The sequence below is a fragment of the Heloderma suspectum genome, chromosome 13, assembly GCF_057233095.1.
Source record: "Heloderma suspectum isolate Gila_16-S chromosome 13, 16-S_ref, whole genome shotgun sequence".
In the NCBI taxonomy this organism is placed as follows: Eukaryota; Metazoa; Chordata; class Lepidosauria; order Squamata; family Helodermatidae; genus Heloderma; species Heloderma suspectum.
In genome coordinates, this window is record NC_139470.1 from 5641919 (window position 1) to 5664080 (window position 22162).

Below are 22162 nucleotides of genomic sequence, written 5' to 3' on the forward strand. Positions count from 1 at the left end.
GGGAGTCAGTGAATCAAAAAGAGACTGGACCCTGAGAGGAGGGCTTCAGTTCAGTTCTTTCCGTTTTTGCTTTGTTTTCCATAGCTGTAGCTTTGGCTAATAGATTGTTTCCAAGTTTTGAGGCCTCTTGGGCCATAGTTTACATTTTTGCCTTCTTTCTGAGAGAACAAGAAAGATTTCTTACGTTGCCCATGCCCCTTCAGGTGCATAGGTGGCCAATCACTTGGACGGCTGTAAAGAGCCTGGGCAAATTCAGGGTGGATAGTCAACACCTATGGTAGCCAAATGGAACGCCCATCTTCAGAGGCAGTAAGAACACAAGAAGAGCCATGCTGGGTCAGACCAAGGATCCACTGAGTCCATCTGAAGCACCCTGGAGAGCTCCTTTAGAATTCCCACTGCAACCCGGAGCGGATCACCACCCCACCGACATCAGAGCCACCAGCCTCGGCTCCTACTTAGGGCTGGAACTTGGGGCCAAAGGGCCCGAATGACCAGCCCGAAAGATGAGGACAACAGGTCAGCAAAAGCAAACACCGTTTGTAGTCATGATTTAAGTGAGCTTAAAATCCAAAATTGCACATGGTGAAGAGTGTTCTTTTTTTAAAAAATAAGTTGTGGTTGGCAAACAGTTTTGTTATTGTCTAACATACCAGGAATATAGAAGCAGTTTTAAAGCATATAATGGGAGTTGGAGTGTGGGGAGAGAAATGTTGTAAGCTTCACAACTGAAGTAATACATGTGGCTGTCTAAAAGGCCGCCCCCTCATAAAACCATTAAGTCCAGGGTCTAAAATGACTTGGCTGCAGCACTACTGTCTAGTTCCCCCCCCCCCCGCCCACACATGCCATCTGTTTGTCTTTAAGGCACCACAAGATTCTTTCTTGTTCTCACCAACAAGTGATGCAAAGTGAGGAGCTATTTCTGAGGCCCAGGCTTTATAGGGCCTAGTGCTTCCTGATTGGCCTGTGGGGTCAGCTGACAATATCCAGGTTGGCTGGTGTTGGTGGTGCCCTTCCCCTTCCTCCTCTTCTAGCAAAGCTTAGTGGTCCGCAAGACTCAGCAGGATGCTGGAACCTGCCTGCTAAAAGCCCCGGTTCGAGACCCAGGTTTCTTCTGTTAAGATTTCTCAAGCTGGTGGTATTCAAATAGGATGCCATGAGGTGCCGTGCCTCTGTGCCCCGAGAACGCCCATATCAGGGGGAGACCGGGTGGGATCAGATAAGGGGAGACAGAGCTTTAGGAGTGGTCAGCAGGGAACCAGAGATGCAACTAAGGAGAGCTGGTGCTGGTCACAGGTCCGGCAGAGAGGCCCCGTCACCCCTGTACCGGGTCAACTCTCATCTCTTTACAGCCCTCCAAAGCAATTGCAGTTCTGTGGAGAATGGCATCGTCCTGTGCCCTTCCGCAGTTGAGCCTGTTAGCTGATGGGGATAATTGAGGTTGATTGATAAGCAATCAGCTACACTAGAGGCCTATTAAACATTTTCTTCATAATGCAGCAATGTAGTGAATCCCAGGTGCTGCACAACTGCAATAGTTTGTTGCAGGGCCCCCCTTGCAATGCTCTTCTCCGTGAGAAATGCAGCCTGAATCAACGGCACCCCTTTTTTGTTTCAATGTACCCTGCTGGCTCTAACTTCCTCCTTTCTTCTAGGACTGCGTGCAGCTAAATCAATACACGTTGAAAGACGAAATTGGAAAGGTGATTTTATTAACTTTAAAAAAACGTTGTGTATTTGATACCTGAATATCTGGGCTGGGAGGAGCTGGGGTTGCGAACACACCTGTAGGAGAAGGGAGGTGAAGAAAGGGCAGCTGGCAAACCAGAATCCAGATCTGGTCCTCTTGCTTGTGTTTTATACATTGCCTGGCAATTTATATGTACCGAAATGGCTTGAGTTGGCAATCCCCAAATGGTGGCAGAAGGACTGGAGTGTGCCCTGTCTGAGCAGCGGATGTATCCTGTGTCTGTTGGAGTTGGGGAGCCCCACACTGCTTTGATTTCTCCAATGTGTCCAGGCCTCACATGGGGGCACACAGGAAGGATGCACAGGAATTCCCTTGATGCCCCCTGCTAGTGCTGACAGATATGGGGAATCTCAGACACCTCCTATGCCCCCCAAATGTTGGCGCCCTCCCTGAACCTGGAATGACTGGGCAGAGGACAAGGTGGGGGTCCAGGAGGCAACGTCATTAATGACCCACCCTGTAGCTCAGTGGTAGAACACCTGCAGAAGCCACCCACCCACCCAGCCCAGTATAATCTCCAGCATTTCTAGTTAAAATTACCTCGGGTAGCAGGTGATGGGAGAAGGACCCCTCTCTGCCCAAGACTTTGGAGAGGTTGCTGTCAGCCAGAACAGACAATACTGGGCAAGATGAGCCGATAGCTTTTCCCAGCCGTGGGGATCGCCAGATGTTGTTGGACTACAAAGCCCATTATTCCAAGCCATCCCAGTTAATGGCTGGGGTGATGGGACCCATGGCTGGGACAAGATGTGATCATCTGACCAGAGGGGAGGCAGTTGCCTCTGCTGAAAACAGGATGCCCGCCTGTTGTTCGGGGAGTTGATCAAGAAGACTTGTTGGACTGCGTCAGGGTGCAGCATGCCTCCAGGCCTCATTCGGGGGGCGGGGGAACCAAGCACCCTCTTTCGTAGGTTTCAAGCAGTCAGAAGCGTTCATGGTTTTCTTTTTCTTTTTATTGTTATATTGCATTGTGTTACTGTTAGATTGCATTATTTTATTTTATTGTTTATTCATTTTATTTTTTATATTTATATCCTGCCTTTTTTCCTGCAAGGAACCCAAAGCAACGTACGTAATCCAACTCCTCTCCCATTTTTATCCTCACAACAACCCTACCAGGTAGATTAGGCTGAGAGTCAGCGACTGGCCCAAAGTCACCAAGTGAGCTACGTGGCTGAGGGGGGACTCGAACCCGGGTCTCCCAAGTCCCAGTCCAGCACTCTAACCACTACGCAACACTGGCTCTCAAACTGTTTTATATTGTTCTATTGCATTATTTATGTGTTTTCAGAGTGGTTTTTAGTATTTTTGTTTGTAAGAGCGCAATCCTATGGCCGCTCGACAGCATTTAGACCGCCATAGGATTTTCCAGTTTATGGGAACCAAGCTCAGAGCCAGTGCTCTGAGCTTGGTTCCCAGAAATCCTCCCCCGCCGCCCCCCCAGCCTTGCAGGAGGCACAGTTTGTCTCTGGCTCTGTGCTCGGAAGAGCAGAGTGGAGCGGCTGGAAAGGGGGCATTCCTGGGGGAGGGAACCATGAAAGCACCATTACAACGCTTCCTATGAGCCACCCCACTCCAAGGCACCCCGGTTAGACAGCCCAAATGAGCCGTCTAGCTGCAAATGCAGGGTGGCTAGAATATGGAGGAGAGGGCCCCCTCCGTGCTCCGCCCGTCCTGCGTTGGTTCGTTGGCTACCACCAAGTTCAGAGGTGGCCGACTATCCCCATAGGATTGTGCCGTCTACCACTTAGGGTGCAATTCTATACATGTTTAGACAGAAAAAAGTCCTACAACAATCAGTGCTGGCTGGAGGATGTTAGTTGTTGTAGGACTTCTTTTCTGTGTAAGCACACATAGGATTGCGCCCTTAGAGAGTTCATTATACTAAGTTTCATTATACATTTTACTAAATAAATAAAATTAATCTATAATGTTGCCGGCCGTGCCATCCCGGTAAAAATTCCCTTGCCCATTCCTCACATTTAGGGAGGCTGTTAGGTTTTGCTTGGGGATCTCCTCGCCTGTAATTTGTGTTGTGTTCCCCCCCCCCCGTAGGGCTCCTATGGGGTTGTGAAGCTGGCATACAATGAAGATGACAACACCTACTATGTGAGTAATGGTCTCTGAGCCCGTGTGTGGTGGAGCGGGGAAAGGTGATGGGAAGCAGACGTCCTGGGCACAAGCCAGACAAGACAAGGGAGCCAATGTGATGTAGTCACTAGAGCAAGGGTGCACAACCTTGGGCTGGGGGCCAAATCTGGCCCTCCAGGGGCCCCAATTTGGGATTCCCCAAACGGCCACGTCCGCTTACCCTGGCCCCACCTCATTTCCCCAACACCTGATAATTTGGTGGTTTCCCAGCTTTTGTGCAGGTTTCTCCCATTCTGAAAGGTTGACGTGCTTCTTCTAAGGCAGCAAGAGCTTGAAGGCACAATCCTGTGCATGTTCAGACAGGAAAAAGTCCTACAGCTCCCAGCATTCCCCAGCCAGCATGCCTGCCTGGGGCATGCTGGGAGTTGTAGGACTTTTTTCTGGCTGGCTGGGGAATGCTGGGAATTGTAGGACTTCTGTTGTCTAAACATGCATGGGGTTGCACCCTTAAGCTACAATATGGCTGTATTTTTGCTATTTGGTCCCACTCCTGTTGCCTTCTGCCCTGGCCACCACTGGAATGCGGCCCCCGAGCGCTTTTCAGACATAGGATTCGGCCCTCTGGCTGAAAGAGGTTTAACACTGCTGTGTTGGACTTAGATAAGGGGGAAGCGGAGTTCAGCTTCCCTATGCAGCTGCCAACTAGATGCATGATGGGGCGCGTGCTGGTTTATTTAAAGAATTTTAGATGCTTCCATTCAGTCTGAAAACGGTCTCAGGGTAGATATAAATCTAAAGCAAAACAAAAGACAGCAGCCACTGTGGAACAACAATAATAATGAAACAAGGCAACCAAGATAAACTGGCAGCACTTAAAAAAACAATGATGGTTTCCTCTGGGGGTGGTTTTTGTTTGCTAACTAATAACCGCTCTGCGTGGCTGCTTTGAAGGTCGGGGAAGTGGCGCTCTAAATCATGCTTCCCTTCCAAATCGGCTCCCGAATCAGGAGCTCTGTGGAGGGGGTGGCAGAAAAGCCACATAGACTTGTCCTTGTACAGTTTTTGTGTCTTCTTCTTGCTTTCCCTTAGAGAAAGGGTGATTCTGGTTATCTCCTGTTTGCAGCACCAGCATCATCCGCGTGGTGGTGTTACTGTTTTAATCCAAGGGTGGGGACTACAACTCCCATCCTCCCTGGCCATGCTGGCTGGAGCTGGAGGGACAGAGGTTCCCATCATCCTCACAGCCGGTTGAATCAATTATGTTGGGTCTGCCACCTGGAACACAGCAGCACCTGGTGCTCTCTGGCCCTCTCCTGAGCCCGTCTTATTAAGGGCACAATCCTAGGCATGTTTAGACAGAAAAACGTCCCGCAACTCCCAGCGTTCCCTGGCCAGCCAAATGCTGGTAGTTGTGGGACTCTTTTCTGCCTAAACGTGCATAGAGTTGTGCCCTAAGTGTGTGTTGATTTCCCTTGCAGGCAATGAAAGTGCTTTCCAAAAAGAAGCTGATGAGACAAGCGGGGTTTCCCCGTAAGTGAGAAGCAGAGGCGCGCATGGTCCTGAGGCTTGCGCCGGCCTCTCCCAGGGCTTTGGAATGGGGCGACGGGAGGAATACGGTGACGGGATTTGTCTTTGAAGCAGAGGTGGGCAATATGTGGCCCTCCAGAAGTTTTGGCCTACAGTTCCCATCAGCTCTCGCCAGCATAGCCAGTCAGGGGAGTTGTAGGCCAAAATATCCGGAGGGACACAAGTTGCCCACTCGGATGTGAAGTGACTGAGGAGGTGCACACTCAGTGGGGTGGGGAACGATCAGTTTGTCTCCCTGCCATTCACAGAGGAAGTTGCCTTTTGCTCATCTAGCTGTCTAATCTCTACTCCAGCCTTCCCCAACCTGGTGTGTAGGCCTACAACTCCCATCTTCTGCATCAGCATGACCCTGTGTTGGACTAATCTAACACGTCTGGAGGCCGCTGAGTTGGGGGGGCGGCTGCTGTACCCTCCAGGGTCTCTGGCCAAGAAAGGTCTTTTCCGTCACCCACTGCCTGACCCACTGGGGACTGGAGACGCGGGGGAGTGAGCTTGGGGGCTTTGCATGCACGGTGGGGGCTCTCCCCCAGAGCTACGGTCCCTGAGACTGACACGCAGCTGGAAGACTTGAAGAAGAGCCAGCCAGGTAGCGGTGCGACAGCCCGCCTGCCCCCGAAAGACCCACCCACCCCCAATCTGAGCACCTGAGCCGGCTTTGCAGCCTGCTTTGGGTCTGTGCAACAGCAGCAGCCACCCCTTCCTCACTCCTCTCTGTGTGCACCTGTGTTATCTCCCACAGGCCGCCCGCCCCCTCGCGGTGCCAAGGCCCCCCTGGAAGGCTACTGCCAGCCCAAAGGCCCCATCGAGCAGGTCTACCAGGAGATCGCCATCTTGAAAAAGCTCGACCACCCGAACGTCGTGAAGCTGGTGGAGGTGAGGCGGGGCTTGGATGGTACCTGGAGCACCACTCGGTTCCTGGGCATGGAGGAAAGGCGCACTGTGAGCCTTCGACAGGGGGTGGGGTGTTGCCTCTTTGCTTAAAAGGATGGGCAACCCCAGTCCAGATAGCCTGGACTGCAACTCCCATCATTTCCAGCCAGCATGGCCAGGGATCTGTGATGATGGGTGTTGCAGTCCAGGCTGGGGAAGGCGTTATACAGCTGGGGTGCAAAACTGGGGTCTGAATCTGGCTCTGCAGGGGTCCCGGTGCGATGCACACTTTAATCTTCGCAGGAATTATTCTTTTTGTGGGCAGTACAGCTATGTCATTTCCCTCTTTGTCTTTGCGCGTAAGAGAGAAGAGATGACATTTCTATGGCACAATTTGCACACACACCATGTTTTGGAAAGCGGAGATCACCAAAGAGGGGGAAATGTCTTTTCTCGAACACTGTTTCTGAGACTCGTGGAAGGCTTAAGGGGATCGCAGAGGAAATATATGGGCATCAGAAGCTTATCATTATGATATCATAATGCGGGATATGAAACGTAACCTCGTGTTATTTTATTTCTTTTTGAAACGCTTAATAATCGCTTTTACATCTTCTGCCTAATCTTTTTATGCAGCTTAAAAGTTAAGAGTAGGGATGTCAGAGAATTTCTCCACGAATCTCAGGGAGGCCGAATGCCAGCGCATTCGGCCCCCCAAAATTGGTGGAGAAACGGTCTGCCGCCCCCCCAGGACGGGACTTACCTTGCTCGAATGTCCCTGGCGGTGGCGGCTCCGGCGGCCGTGTGGCGGCGGCCAGTCTTCCGACCGGCTGCCACCACCGCCATTTCCAAGTAAAAAACAAAAAAAAAAACGTGATAGGCTACGTAAAGATTTACGTAGCCTATCATGGCTAGATTTTTAAAAAACACCGTTACAGGCTACATAAATGTTTACGTAGCCTATCACGGCTGACTTTGGAAAAAAAAAAACAGCGTGTACGCAAATGGCGGCGCCCATGGGCGCCGCCATTTGCGTTCCTTATTTTGGCATGTGTAGTCTACGTAAACATTTGCGTAGACTACGGCAAAAATAAGGGCAACGCAAATAGCGTTGCCCTTATTTTCGCCGTAGTCTATGTAATCTTTACGTAGACTACAGCGACCAAATAAGGAACGGGAATGGCGGCTCCCTATGGGGGCCGCCATTATCCGTACGCGCTTTTTTTTTTTTTAAGTCACCCGTGATAGGCTACGTGACGATTTACGTAGCCTATCACGGCTGACTTTGCAAATCTAGCCATGATAGGCTACGTTAATCGTCATGTAGCCTATCACGGGGGCGTTTTTGTTTTTGTTTTCTTTTATTGGAATGGCGGCGGCGGCAGCCGGTCGAAAGACCAGCTGCCGTTCCCGCCCCGGACGAACACCCGCCGAACCGCCAGCCGGACCCGCCGCCGGGAGGGACATTCGGCAAAGGTAAGTCCCGTCCCGGGGTGGGGGCGGGGGGGTGCAGAGAATTTCTCCCCGAAACTTGTTCGGGGGGCCGTACACGTTGGCGCTCGGCCACCCGAAGTTTCGGGGAGAAATTCTCCGCCAACCCTGGTTAAGAGCCTGTTAGGCTGTGCACCATAGCGCCCTCTGCTGGTGGTCTTGATACTGGCGATGCCTTTATTTTGCTATACCTTTTGTCTGGTGACCTCAAGATGTTTTAAACAACAATCCCCATTATCCCCAAGCATTAGCCACGTTGGCTGGACCTGATGGGGGCTGTAGTCCAGAACATCTGGACGGCACCAGGCTTGGGAAGGCTGGTGTACCCTGACATCCGAGCAATACAAGATTAGCCTTGCTACCCAATGAATGCAACATACCGTTGCATACATACCCACAATAGAGTTTTCATTCCATTTAAACCCAATGGTTTCTTCCCAGAGAAGGGCCAAGGAACCTGCGGCCTTCCAGATGTTGGACTCCAATTCCCATCATCCCTGGGGCTGATGGGAGTTGGAGTCTGACACTTAAAGGTCCCCAGGTTCCCCCATCCCGTCCCAGCAGAATTAAGTAAAGCAAGGATGCCATCTGTTGACAGCCAAACAATCCCCTTCAGCAGACCTCAGTGCCATTCAGTTTAGTCTAATGAACTTCAGATATAAAGCCAGAGAAACTTTCAGCTGATACCTTTGGAGGAGGTACTACAAAAGGTGTCTGAAGTGATCTGAATAGCTGCTGCCTAGGCTCTGTAGTTCATCCAGGAAGCGAGAGTCACCAAAGCAAGGTGGCATGAAATGGAGTACACAGTCAGTATCTAAAGGCACAATCCTATGCATGTTCAGAGAGAGAAAAGGCCTACAACTCCCAGCATGTGCCAGCCAGCCATTCTGGGAATTGTAGGACTTTTTTCTGTTTAAACATGCATTGTGCCCTAACTCTCTTTTGCTAAGCTGAAAACAAATATGGGTGAGGACAAGGGGAGGGAATAGGTAGTATAATGGAAAGACAATGAGAATAAGAGAGGATAGGCTGCCTGGGGCTAATGGGAGTTGTAGTCCAACACCTCTAGAAGTCACCAGGTTGGGGGAATGCTGTGAGGGACAAATAGCTCTTCAGGATATAAAAAACTCCTTCCTTAACAAACATCCTTTTCTAGACACTGCCTGCATGTTTTTAAAACAGTGAGGGCTAGAAGCTTGACTTTCTAACAAAAGTTGAAATGGAAGTTCTGCAGGAGATTTCACTCCCCTCGAACCTTGGGAGATCTAGATGTTTAATGTATTTGGGGTATACTGTAATGCTGTTTTAAAGTGTGTTTGTTACAGGAATTTAGATGCATTTCATATATCTACTTCGGTGTGCTTCTTTACATTCTCTCTCTCTCTCTCTCTCTCTCTCCCCCTCTCTGTTTTGTTGCTAGGTGCTAGATGACCCCAGTGAAGACCACCTGTACATGGGTAAACAACCCCTCTCCCCATCCATTTTGCCATGCAAAAGCAAAAAGAGGGTCCTTCCACAGCATAATTTTGCTTCACCGTCACTCTGGGCTGGGTGTTGCAAGACGCAAGCGGCCTCCATGGCACAAAAGTGATACAAGAGTTCTCTGAGGCGGCTGCTCAGCCAAAGAGTCTTTAATTGATCAACAGCCTTAAATATGAGCCTATATAATGAATTTGTAATGACCAGAAGCTGTGTAAAAAACCCACCAAAAAGCTCATAGTGTTTTGCATCGATAAAGCCAAAATGTGATGAGGGCCAGATTTTTGAAAGGTGGGCAGTCTGATCATTTTAGGTAGTAAACACGCATTTGTTTGCAGCTGCAGAGTCCCCTCTCAGCCCTTCTTTTCTAAGCCTGCGTGGGATTTAACGTAAGAGTTGTTGGTGCCTGCTCGTAACCCAGGTTCTGAAGTAGCCAATTCCAGATGGAAGAGAGACTAAAATAGATCTTGGACAACAATTGCATATTTTCTCCTCCCGTGAACCATCTGGTGTTTGCTTTGAGTTGGTTTTTAAATCAAAAGCCCCCTATAAATTAATTTTGGAAGTTTAACAGGATTTTTCAATCATCCTTCTGGACACAGTCCGCACTGCCGTGTTCTCCCTCAGCTGTTATGCTCCCCCTCCTCTTGGATAATGTTTGTACTGAAGCACAGGCTGCCAGCATGTCGCCCTTCTACCTGTCCCCCACTCTGCCACTGACTTCCTGGGTGACCCTTGCCAAGTCAGTTGATCTCTGGCTTCGTTCCCTTTCCTTGCTGGGGAAGTACAGGTGAGAGAAAAGTGACGTGTCTTGGGCTGACTACGAAATCCCTAGCAAAAGTGGGCTTTTGAATTTGGTAGGGCTTCTGTGCCAAGTCTAACTTGTTGTCTGCTTGTTCACACAGAGTCTCCTGTCCAGGGTCAGAATGAAGGGTGGGTGTGATCAGGCATGTGCCGACGGCCCACACCCCAGCAGGGGCTCACTGACAAGAGCCCCCCTGGAGTTGGTCCTCTTCTTCCCCATTGCAACCTGCTCGTTTGCCTTCCTCTCGCTCTGGTGGTGAGCAAGCAGGCAGTGGCAGTAGATGCCCTGGTTTGCAACCGGGGTTTGCAGGACAAGTGCAAACCATGGTTGTAAACCAGGCTTTAATCCCAGTTTGTATGGAAAGCACAAGCTATAGTTCAGATGTAACGGCAAACTTTGGTTTGCCACAAACTAGGAACTGACTAATTAGGCAGTGCACATAATTGGAAGTAAGAGTTGGGCGTGTGTATGCCCAGAATCTGTTCTCATAGCACCAAACCATGGTTTGGTGTCATGTATGAACCAAGCCTTAGGGCACAATCCTATGCATGTTTAAAAAGAAAACAGTCCTACAAATCCCAGCATGCCCCAGCCACCATGGCTTGGGCCATGCTGGGAGTTGTAGGACTTTGTTCTGTCTAAATATGCCCAGGATTGCAGCCTTACTCACTTATCCAGACACGGATCAGTCCGACGCCTCTTGAGCTCTAACGATGTAACTGTATTGTTTGCCCTCTGATGATGTATTTAAAGTATGTGATTATACAAGCCTTTTTCCTGTCTGGAGAGTTATTCATTATTAAAAGCAGACTGTGTTCCTTTTGCAAGCTTCTCTCCTCATAATTAATCACCTTTGTCTTTTGTGTTTCAGTGTTTGAACTTGTGAAAAAAGGGTAAGATGATTGTTTTTGTTCCTGCCGTTTTATTAATTTATGCAGCGCCATGAATGCAGGGGCAGGCAGAAAGCAGACCTCTTGGTAGATCTCTGCTTGAGTTGCAGTAGGTTGGCCACAGTTTCTGACTCCCAGTTGCCTAATAATTAGGAGGCAATTAATTGTTGTGAACCGCCCAGAGAGCTTTGACTATTGGGTGGTATAGAAATGCAATAAAGAAATAAAAATCACGACAGCTAAAAAGCTTTCCCCACAGCCCCTTACAGTAGGCTGCTGAAACAAGACCACTTGGTGGGTGGGACCGGAATGGATTTCTGTGTGAAAGGGCTAGTGAGCTCGGTTCTAGTACCCTGTCCACGGTGTATTGTAGAATGTGCAAAACCAAAGCACAGAGACAGCAGAAGGATCATTTGCTGCCCCAGAGATCTTAAAGTGTATCCCATGGCATTGGGATATGCATTGTTGTTTTTAAAATTGTATATTGCCTTGGGGGCCCTGGAGAGTGGAAAGGCAACTCATAAATATTTAAAATAATAAGTAAATAGGATCACACACACACACACACACACACACACACCATCTCCTTTTTGTCCTCTCTTTTCACCACCCCACATCTTGTATCTGCTGGAGCTTCTCTCTGTATTGGGCCATCTCCCCGCCAGCATTCCTTCCCAAAACCCACTCTGGCCCAAACGCCGCTTATCCTGGACCCTTGTAGCCGCAGCTGAGTGTGCTCTGCCATAATTCCGCTAGGTAGATTAAAACGATGCCCCAGAATCAAGAAAACCAAATCCAGCCACCTGTACAGAGTTCTTTAGATTGCATCATTTCTGCGGCTTCTGCAAAGGGTGATGCCAGGGGGTGATGCCCCTTTCAGCCTGAGGGCCAGATTACATTTTGGAGAAGCTCTCGGGGGCTGCATTCCAGAGGTGGGCAGAGCCAAAGGCAAAAGGGGCGGGACCCCAAACACCTGCATATTTTGGCTTAAAGTTCTTACAGCCAGTAATTAAGCCCTAGGAGAGGCATTTTGATCTTTTAGAATTGGAGGTGGGGTGGTGGAACTGCACAAAGCCAGGAAACCCCCAAATGATGGCTGAGGGAAAGGGGGTAGGGCCAAGGAAGGGGGCTTTGCCATCTCAGGAACCCTGGAGGTCAAATTGGGCCCCCAGTTGGGCCAGGTTGCGGTGCAGTTGGTTGCTTTACTCTGCACCATTGTGGCAGGTTGGACTCTGCTGCAACCAAAGGTTGGTATTGCAGATGCCACCTCAGCAGGGGTCAGGTGATGCAATGTGGACCAATAAGGTTCTGCTGGGCGCTATAAAGCTTCTGAAAGCTCCTTAGTTTGGGCCACAGACTGACCCACTCCTAGAGTGCAAGCTTACCCCTTCCCACCTCCTCACTGCCTGCCTGGTTGTTACCTACTTGCCTCCAGACCTGACAAGGTCTTGACTATTCGGCTAATCTGGGTTTTGCCCTTGCAGGCCCGTGATGGAAGTTCCAAACCTGAAACCTCTGAACGAAGACCAGGCACGGTTCTACTTCCAAGACCTGATCAAAGGCATCGAATACCGTGAGTTCTCTTGAGGATGCTGAGATGAACAGCAAGAAGGCAGAAGGGGGCACAGAAATTATGGCATTACTGTTGAAGGCAGAGATCTGCTATTTATTTTTAGTCCCAGAATTTGGCCTGCAATGGAGAGACCATGATAAGGCTGGGTGCCTCTGAGCATGTGCAGAGTGTCACCTTTTCCCTGCTGCACAGCTACTGCAGCCGTAAGTCATTTGGCTATTGGAGTTCTCTTTCCCATCTTAGGGGTGTGGCAATCATGAGCCCCAGCGCCTTTCTAATTTTGCAGACGAACCCCCCGGCAGGCGATGTTTGCATTCTTCATGCTGTCACAAATTCCATCTTTCCCCCCACAGTGCATTATCAGAAGATAATCCACAGGGATATTAAACCTTCCAACCTTTTAGTCGGGGAGGATGGTCACATCAAAATAGCCGATTTTGGCGTGAGCAACGAGTTCAAAGGGACGGATGCCCTGCTTACCAACACCGTGGGTACTCCGGCATTCATGGCACCAGAAACCCTCTCGGAAACCAGGAAAATATTTTCTGGAAAGGTACGTTGAGTGTGTACATGTTCACGCAACCATATTTTTCTAGGAATCAACCAGAACTAGGTTGCCCGACATGGCTCAGAGCCAGACATACTTCATACCAGTCATTTGGTGGTTTCCTGGCATTTGTGCAGTTCTTTCCCCCACATTCTAAAAGGTTGAAATTCCTCTCCTAAGGCATAGTTACTGGCAGGAAGAACTTTCAGCTAAAGTATGCTGGCATTTCTAGTATTTTTAACCACAACCCTGTTGCTTCTGGCCCCACCCACCACTGGAATGCAGCCCCCGAGAGCATCTGTGAAATGAAATTTGGCCCCTGGACTGGAAGAGGTTCAACACCCCTGCTTTAGACAACATTTTTACATTTGATTGTTCCCACTTCACAGCAAGGGCAGGGAAGTGTACACCTTCCCCAACTTGCCGCCCTCTGGGTGCACTGGGCTCCCGGCGCCCTCCAGCCAGCATGGTGGAGTGGCGGAGTTTTGAGCTGTGCCTCTCCTGTGCAACAGGATGGATTCCCCACCCTGCTCTGATGCTTTGTGTTTTCTGTATCTTCATATCTCTGCTATTATTAATATTCTGATTTGAACGTTATTAGATGAGAAAGCGTGGTGTGCCATAGCAGTTCTTGTCTGGTATTTTTAAAATGTGTTACCTTGAAATATATATATATTTTTAAGAAAAACTGAACAGCATGTTTTTGGAAGGCTGATGTATTTCTCTTTCTCTTTCACCCTCTCCCTCTTTCAAAGGCTTTAGATGTTTGGGCAATGGGTGTCACCTTGTACTGTTTTGTCTTTGGTCAGGTAAGGAAATGTTGCTTCTCTACCAAAATCTGGGAAGTTTGGTGGGCCTGCAAGGCAGGGCCTTTTTTGTAGCAGCACCTTGGCTGCAGAACTCCCTCCTCAGGGAGGTTAAGCCACCTCCTTCCCTATCACCCTTTAGACGGTTGGTTGAGACAGCATGGTTTAGCTGAGCTTTGAATAGTTAGTGCTACCCCCTGATTTTTAGTGATCCCCAGTTTTATCATCTTGGTTGCTTGTTTCACTTTTGTATTTTATTCTTTTATTGCTTTCAGTTGGACACAGTACCTCAAGTGCTGAGCAGTCCAAAATGCACGAAAGTAAAATAAATAAAAATAAATTTGTTCTTTGTTTTTGATTATATATACATATACATACACACGCATAGACAGACAGACATGTAGGCAGGCATGTAGACAGACAGACAGAAAGACTAACAACAGAGTATTAAAAATATATTTTAAGCTCAGCGTTTCAACTTCTGCGCTCATCAGTAGCTGTGCTGTTAACAATCATCCTGAATTTCCTTCCCACTGTGCAATAAGGGTTTGGGATTTTTTTGCTTGTCAGAAACCAAGCCAAAGGTGGCATCTGAGTGCAGGATCTGCACATCCCTTTCATGGCAGGAGTGGGGCCCGTAGAGTTGGGCAGGATTCAGATCTGGTTGTTACTAGGGGCCGAACCAAATGCAGCTCACCCGTGGTTTCCCTTGTGGTTTGTGTGTATAAGAGAACTAGCAAGTTGAGGGGGCAATTTAAACGTCACAGGAGGACAGAATCAGCCCTCCTTCCACAGATCAAGTTAGCAGCCCAACATGACTGCTTTGAAGTTCAAACAAGCGAGGATCGCTTGTTCCCGGATCCCGGCTTGCTGATCTCCCATGCGACGTGTAATTGAGCTCAGTCTAGGACAGGCTTCCCCAACCCCCTAGAAGTGTTGGACTAGAACTCCTATCATCTCCAGTTGCCATGCTGGAGTTGTAGTCCGACACATCTAGAAGGCACCAGGTTGGGGAAGACCGGTCCAGGAAGTAGATTAAGGGGACAATCCTACGTGCGTTTAGACAGACGGAAAGGCCTGCAACTCCCTGCATTTCCCAGCCAGCCCACTCTTGGAGTAGGAGAACTGGTTCAGGTAGCTGGCAGGAAGGCAAGCGAGGAAGGAGGGCAGAAGCGTGGTGAATGCTTTATACCAGCATACCTGTCATGGCTCCTCCCCAAATCCTGGGAATTGTAGGTGTGCTCAAGGTACTGAGAATTCTGTCGGAGATCCCCAGCCCTGCTCACACTTCCCTGTTAACTCAGTTTAAGTATATAGCAAGAGAGGCCCCAAACCCGGAGGGAAGAAGAGGATGCTTTCTAGAGAGCAGGGGATCCAACACAGCCCAAATGGGCATGTGGCCCATTCGCGTCTCGTTGAGCTCTCTCGTTCTTTCTAGTGCCCCTTCATGGATGAGCGGATTCTGAGTTTACACAGCAAAATCAAGAGCCAGATGCTGGAATTTCCCGACCAGTGAGTATACAGGACAGCTGCGTTTATGAATATTCAAAACAGTGGGCCCACAAGAACAGTGGCCAGTTTAGAAGTGGCGAGTGTACTTTTGGACTCTGGCAAAGTCCCCTGTCTTTTTTCTGGGCCTGGAGAAGAGCAGGGCAGCTCTCACAGAGCTCACGCTGAGCCTTGAAGAAGCGTTGTTGCTTTCCAAGCTATTCCAAGGCTCGGGCGTGACAGGAATGAGTCCCCGTGACCACCCGGCCCCAGCTCAGATCCAGAGCGGAAGGCGGGGGCATGTCCCCAGATTTGCACCAGGTCTTGAAGACACTCGGAGCACCTCCGAAGCACAGCATGACATCACAGTCAAGAGTAGGACAGATTCAGCGGCGACTTCTGAGGCCAGCCAAATTGCATATGTGGAGACTTGAATATAAGTCCGAAGAAGCTCATCATTCTCTGAAGGGTTATAATTGCCTTGGTGCTTTTGTAATAAAGCAGGAGAGAGGGGGAGGAATTCCAAAATAAAAGCTCTGGGAACAGGGAGTGGATGGCTTCGGAAAATCTTGCATGTGGGTATCATGGGCCCACGCCTCTGCTTGCGTGGCCTACGCAGTTAGGCCTCAAGGAAATCCATGGTTAGTGCTGCAAACACAGCAACCATTTTGACCTTCCCCCATCCAGTAGACACACCTGGGTGGGTATTAGGCAATTATACAGGATGGCATCAAAGGGGGTCACACGCCAGTTCTTCAGAGCTACGGGCGGGGACGACAACAAGGAGTTATGATGGTCTCAATCCCTGCCCCTTGACCCCTGGATATCCTGCTTCACGCCCCTTAGATTCCACCAGGTATTGCCAACATATTCTCAAACCTACTTTTGTATCCTTAGGGACTGGAGACTTCATTGGTGTGTGCTGTATGTGTGCGCATGTGTGTTTTAAAGAGAGCTGAATTTTCACAGTATTCATACCAGATCCTGAGTTTCTGGCATCTTAAAGCCAAACAAATGTATCAGTTCATTGTTTATTAATGTATTTGCGTATGTATTAAGTATTAATGATAATCAGCAATTTATTAATTTTTTGCTAAAGTTGCTTTTTTTTTAATCACCCAAGGCCTGACATTTCTGATGAACTAAAGGATCTAATAACGCAAATGCTGGACAAAAATCCCGAGTCCAGGATTACTGTCCCAGAAATTAAGGTATCTGACAGTCCCAGACCTCTTGTGCAGTGTAGTACTCTTACCGCTTTCATTTTCCTGGTGTTCCTTGTGTTAGTCGGTTTCTGTTGTCCTGGCATACTTATCCTTGCCAACGTCTCCACTATGTTATGCGCCATTAATTTCTTAATTTTAAATTCTTACGTTAAAAGCTCTCTTGTGCCTGATAGCCCAAAAGCTCCTTAAAGCTGCTTCCAAATAGCTCAGAAGACACCTAACAGGTAAATTACAAGAAAAACAGTCATCGCACCTAAATAGTGCATCTTTTAAAGGACTGCCGCTTCTCAGCAGAGCTTCTTTGCAGGCTCAGGGTCAAACTGTGCATGAAGTCAAATTGTTGTGATTGAAACTCCTGATGTCTTCATTTTACAAAATGCAGCCATGGAGAGGGAGGGGGAAATTTGGATGAGGCTGCAGGGCAGGGCAGACGGGGGTCTAACCCTTTGGCCCATGCCACAGCCCTGATGCAAATCCCCCCCACCCCATCAAGTGGCTACATACGTTGGGGAATCATCATGGGGGCACAGGGCTTGACTCTGCACACCACAGTGTCTATATAAATCCCCAGTCCCTGGTGGCTGCTCTTTGCAAAATAAAAAAAAGTCAAGAATTCCATGCACATAACTCATAATCTGAAACTGTCCCCATGGGAAATCCAGTGGATGGCCACCATTGTCAGGAGTTTCTTCTTAGTGAGTCCCCTCTCCCAGGAGGCCTGTTTAGGGAGCCTTTGAAGGGGTTTGGGGTTTGGCTGCTGTCTGTGACCTGCTTTTGTCTCGTTGATGTTTCACCGTCATTTATTTTGCTGTTTTTTCCTCCATTAGTTTTTTATGTGGCATTGTTTGTTCTTAGGCTTTTCATTTGTACTTGGCTGATAGTAATTTTGAATGTTGTCAGCCACCTGGGGTGACTTGGATGGGATATGCATGTCTGAAATACCTAAATAAATAAATGGAACTAAAGCTAATGGGTATCCACAGCAGCAGACATCTGTCTGAACAACCACATTTCAACCATCTTCCTAAAAACCAGTAGAGGGTGAGCCTAGTGGATTTCTTTGGGGAGTAGGTTTCACAGCAAGGAGGCAAACGCTGAGAAGGCCCTGCACATCCTAGCCACCCATCTCATTTTTAGGAGAGCCTCCCAACCATTCCTCTTTCACACTATATTTTTATTCATCCATTTGCTCATAAGGATACAGAAATATAGTTTTATTTTATTTTTTTAAACAATTAACGTGTTTGAATGCTCCTTAGATTTCAGCTCAGGGTAACACTAAGCAACATTTTAAAAGAGAAATCTAAAGGAAAAATTGGGAAGAAGTCTTCACTGGAAATATCATAACAAAACACTTAACAGACACATAGATACGTGCTGCCTTCTTCATTAAACCACATCAAAACAGCCATAAGACTCCATTCAATCAACTTCAGAGGCTGAAGGGATACTTAGACCATAGTGCAGTGGATCTAAAGAGTTGGTGAAAGTTAGAAAAAGTTGAAATTTGTCTATAAAATCATCCGAATATGTGAGAACAGGGGCTGATGTTGGTTTGGATGATTTGTCCATAGTGTATATTCACACAGGAACGTCTGTATTACTATAGGAACTTCTATAGGACTGTGAATATAGATAAATATTAAGTTGCTATCAGAGTATTTAATTATTGATATTAAACAACTTGAAGTATTACAGTTTTACTCCATAGCTGGCTGATAATTTCTGTCTCACATTTTCCTTCTTCCTATTCCAATAAGCAATATGTCAGAGAGGAATCCATGGAATGCCCCCCCCCATCCCATGAATGTCTCCATTCAGTTAAAGAAGTCATTAGATTTATCTGCCAAACATTCCATAACCATTCATCTTAGCTGGGATGGGGTTCCATTATTTTGCCAACAGGACTCTAGCCACAAGCAGTCCATTTCCAGCCAGTTCCTGTTCGCATTAATGTTTAAATATCCCAACAAGGTTGCATTTAGGTTTTAGCGGTTTTGTCCTATCCAGTCATTTCCTTAATGCTCTTTGAAATCAGCTGCCAATGCATGATTACAACCTCTTCCAACTCCACCAAAGATCTTAAAGCGCCCTGGGGGGATTTGTGGAAGAAGGCGATCTTTCAGATACTTTGATGTCTAGCTGCCTGCATCTTTAAAAGTCAAAACCAGCACTTTGCATTGAACCTGGAAATTCACCAGAAGCCAAAATTAACTTTTTGAGAACTGGTGCCATAAGAGTGTACCAAGAGCCCAGCTGGACCAGACCAAAGGCCTGTTTAGTCCAGCGTTTTGTTCACACAGTGGCCAACCAGATGCCCACAGGAAGCACACAAGCTCGGCACAAGCACAGTAGCACCCTCCCGCTCATGGTCCCCAGCAACTGGTGTTCAGAGGCAGGCTGCTCTGACACTGGAAATAAGATACAGCCATCAGGACTAGTAGCCATTGCTGGCCTTGTCCAACATGACACTGCCTAATCTTTTAAAATCATCCAAGTTGGTGGCCATCACTACATCTTGTGGAAGCAATTCCATAGTTTATGTGCTGTGTGAACAAGTCCTCCTTTTGGTCTGTCCTGAATCTCCACTAATTTAGGATTCATTGGATGATCTCAGTTCCTGGTATTAAGAGAAAGGGAGAAACACCTTCTGTCCGCTTTCTTTACACCACCTAGACTTTTCAAAACCTCTGTTATATTCTACCCCAATGACACCTTTTTTCTAGGCCCCAAACGTTCGAACCTTACCTTATAGGGGAGTTGATTCAGCCCCCAAATCATTTTTGTGACTCTCTTTTCCAGCCCTACAATATCCTTTCTGGAGACCAGAGCTGTACACAATTGTTCCAAGTGTGACTGCACCATAGATTGGTATAAGGGCATTATATGTGTTCTGCAGGGATGGTTCCAGTTTACAGCCCTGCTGCCACGTTATGGACCGCCTCCGGGTTCCAACCCCTCTTCAGAGGCAGCCCCACGGAGAACATATTACAGGAAACCCACTGTAGACATTACCATGGTGTGTATCACGATGCTCAGGTCACGGCCTTAGCTGAGAACTGTTTTACAGTAGCTGGACTGATTTAGGAAGCCTTTCCTCCACCCCCCCAAAGTGCCAGACACTCTCTCCATTTTGTAAACCAACGTTCTAGTTTTACTTCAAGTCACAGCTTCACGGTGCCCCTTCCTCTGCCTTGATCAGGAGTGGGCAACTCATTGCCCACTCAAGACTTGGAACTTCTCTTCTTCCAGGCCAAAAGGAAGTGCATTGCTCTTAAACTGTTTCCTCATCCCCTGAAACAGAACAATATTTTTATTCATTTATTTATTGCATTTATCCCCCACCTCTCCTCCAAGGAACCCAATGTGGCACACATGATCCTCCTCTCCATTTTATCTTCACAATCCTGTGAACAATCCTGCGAGGTAGATTAGGCTGAGCATCAGTGACTCGCCCAAAGTCACCCAGTGAGCTTCATGATCGAATGGGGACTTGAACTCGGGTCTCCCCACCCCTAGTCCAACACTCTTAACCACCGCACCACATCAGCCTCTGCCCAGTGATAATGTCCATCTTCGTGACAAGAGTCAGGGTTACCACATTTATGGTGGTCTCTGCTTTTTCAGTGGTGTGGAAGTGATAATTCTGACCAAGTAACAGGATTCCCTTCTCTCTCAAAACCAGGTGCACCCCTGGGTCACCAAGAATGGTGTGGAACTGTTGCCAACGGAGGACGAAAACTGCACACTCATTGAAGTGACCGAAGAAGAGGTCGAGAATTCCATTAAACACATCCCAAGTCTGGCCACTGTGGTGAGTGAGGCTGTGGGTATGTTTTGGATACGCTGCCCCGATTTCTGATATAGGACAGGCTTCCCCAGCCTGGGACTCTCCAGATGTGCTGTACTGCAACAGCACACCTGGACGACATCATGTGTTGGACTACCCAATCCCCCACCAGCATGGTTATGCTAGCTGGGGTTGCTGGGTGTTGTAGTCCAACACGTCTGGGGGGGCCCAGATTGGGAAAGGCTGCCGTAGAGGGTTTTAAGGGCATGTCTACAGCACATGTTTAAACCGCTGCGCATACCATACTCTTTCTTTAAAGGAGGCAGAGAGCTTTGATAAAGAGCCCACCACACAGAATGAGGAAGTTAAAGGCCGAGGTGGTCTTTAATTCTGCCACCTATCACTTACAACTCTGGGCCGGTTTGCATGATCACTGCAGCCATTTGGAATATTCAGCCTCCAGTGGGGGTTGCCATGGTTTGTTGTGTCATCCGAACTCGGGCAGCAGGGTTTCTCTGAAGGTTAACCAACCCTCAAATAACCCTGCAGCAGACCATGGATTGTTTGAGAGTTGTTTAACCCTCAAACAACCCTCGCTGCCCGGGTTTGGACAACAGAACAAACTGTGGCAACCCCACACTGGGGGTTTTATTTTATTTCATGTCTATACTGCCCAATAATTGCAGCAATATTCAAACTGGCTGCGCTGGCACACAGTGCAACCCACCATGGTGGGGAGTTGCAGTGATCGTGCGAACCAGGTAATTGTGTGTGTGTTGGGGGCCCCTTGTATCTCCAAAAATTTGGGCCCCCCAAAATCAGTATCTGTGATTTTGAATGCTCCCTCTGTAAAATGTACCTCCGTGTAATAAGCTACTACAACATATAGAAGACGATGAGTAGCCTCTCTCTTGGACATGCTCATTCACTATTCCAGACTGTATCATAAAAAAAACCTTGTGTACATTAAGTAAACACATCACACACAGACAGCAAGAAAGGTTTCATGTAGCCCTCTCCCTGAGGTGTTACCTTACTACACGCAGGGGCCTTTTATACGAATATTCTACAAGGTGCTTGGATTTTTACAAACATTTATTGCAATCATAATTATGGATTCTGTCCCTAATTCTTTAAAAAAACAAACAAACCCTAAACCCATGCAGTTTAGATTTTGTTTTTCTTTTATTTTGTTGTACTAAATCCTTAACATCTTTAACATTTTAAAATCCTGCCAAGAATTACAGAAACACCAGTTGCACATTTGGGGTCCCTGGAGAGCAGCCTGGGTTTGCCCTTCCCCACCCCTCTGATGGATCTGCAGTAATGTGCAGCCTCAGTTATCCACGCACTAGTGATATCCAGACTGGGCTACTATAATGCACTGTATGTGGGGCTGCCTTTGAAGATGGTTCAGAAACTCCAGCTCGTGCAGAATGCAGCCACCCAAGTATTGGTGGGTGTGAGGCAATTTGATCACATCATGCTTATACTGCACCAGCTGTGCTGGTTACCAGTGTGTTTCTGAGCCCAATTCAAAGTGCTGGTTTTGACCTTTAAAGCCGTATACGGTTTGGGACCAAGTTACTTGAAGGACCGCCTTCACCCATTATCAGCCTGCCCACACTTTAAGATCAGAAAGAGAGGTCCTCCTCACTTGCCCACCTGTGAGAGCAGTCAGGTGGGTGACCACACACGAGAGGGCCTTCTCTGCAGTGGCCCCACACTTTTGGAACAAATTGCCATCAGAGGTCACCATACTCCAT

At 48.1% G+C, this 22162-nt stretch overlaps 1 protein-coding gene across 7 annotated transcripts in view; it reads left to right on the forward strand.

Annotated features, from left to right (window-relative positions):
* Positions 1-22162, forward strand: part of CAMKK2 (calcium/calmodulin dependent protein kinase kinase 2) — a 50425-nt gene that overhangs the window by 23922 nt on the left and 4341 nt on the right. For 5 of the 7 annotated variants that reach the window (XM_084819857.1, XM_084819858.1, XM_084819861.1 and 2 more), the window contains exons 3-14: positions 1659-1706; positions 3809-3862; positions 5323-5374; positions 6171-6304; positions 9213-9249; positions 10948-10969; positions 12451-12539; positions 12893-13092; positions 13842-13895; positions 15331-15404; positions 16504-16591; positions 20292-20420. In XM_084819857.1, the coding sequence (XP_084675983.1) occupies positions 1659-1706; positions 3809-3862; positions 5323-5374; positions 6171-6304; positions 9213-9249; positions 10948-10969; positions 12451-12539; positions 12893-13092; positions 13842-13895; positions 15331-15404; positions 16504-16591; positions 20292-20420 (981 nt within the window). Of the gene's footprint in view, positions 1-1658; positions 1707-3808; positions 3863-5322; positions 5375-6170; positions 6305-9212; positions 9250-10947; positions 10970-12450; positions 12540-12892; positions 13093-13841; positions 13896-15330; positions 15405-16503; positions 16592-19505; positions 19626-20291; positions 20421-22162 lie in introns of all 7 variants that reach the window. The other 2 variants (XM_084819859.1, XM_084819860.1) reach the window with 1 other exon arrangement.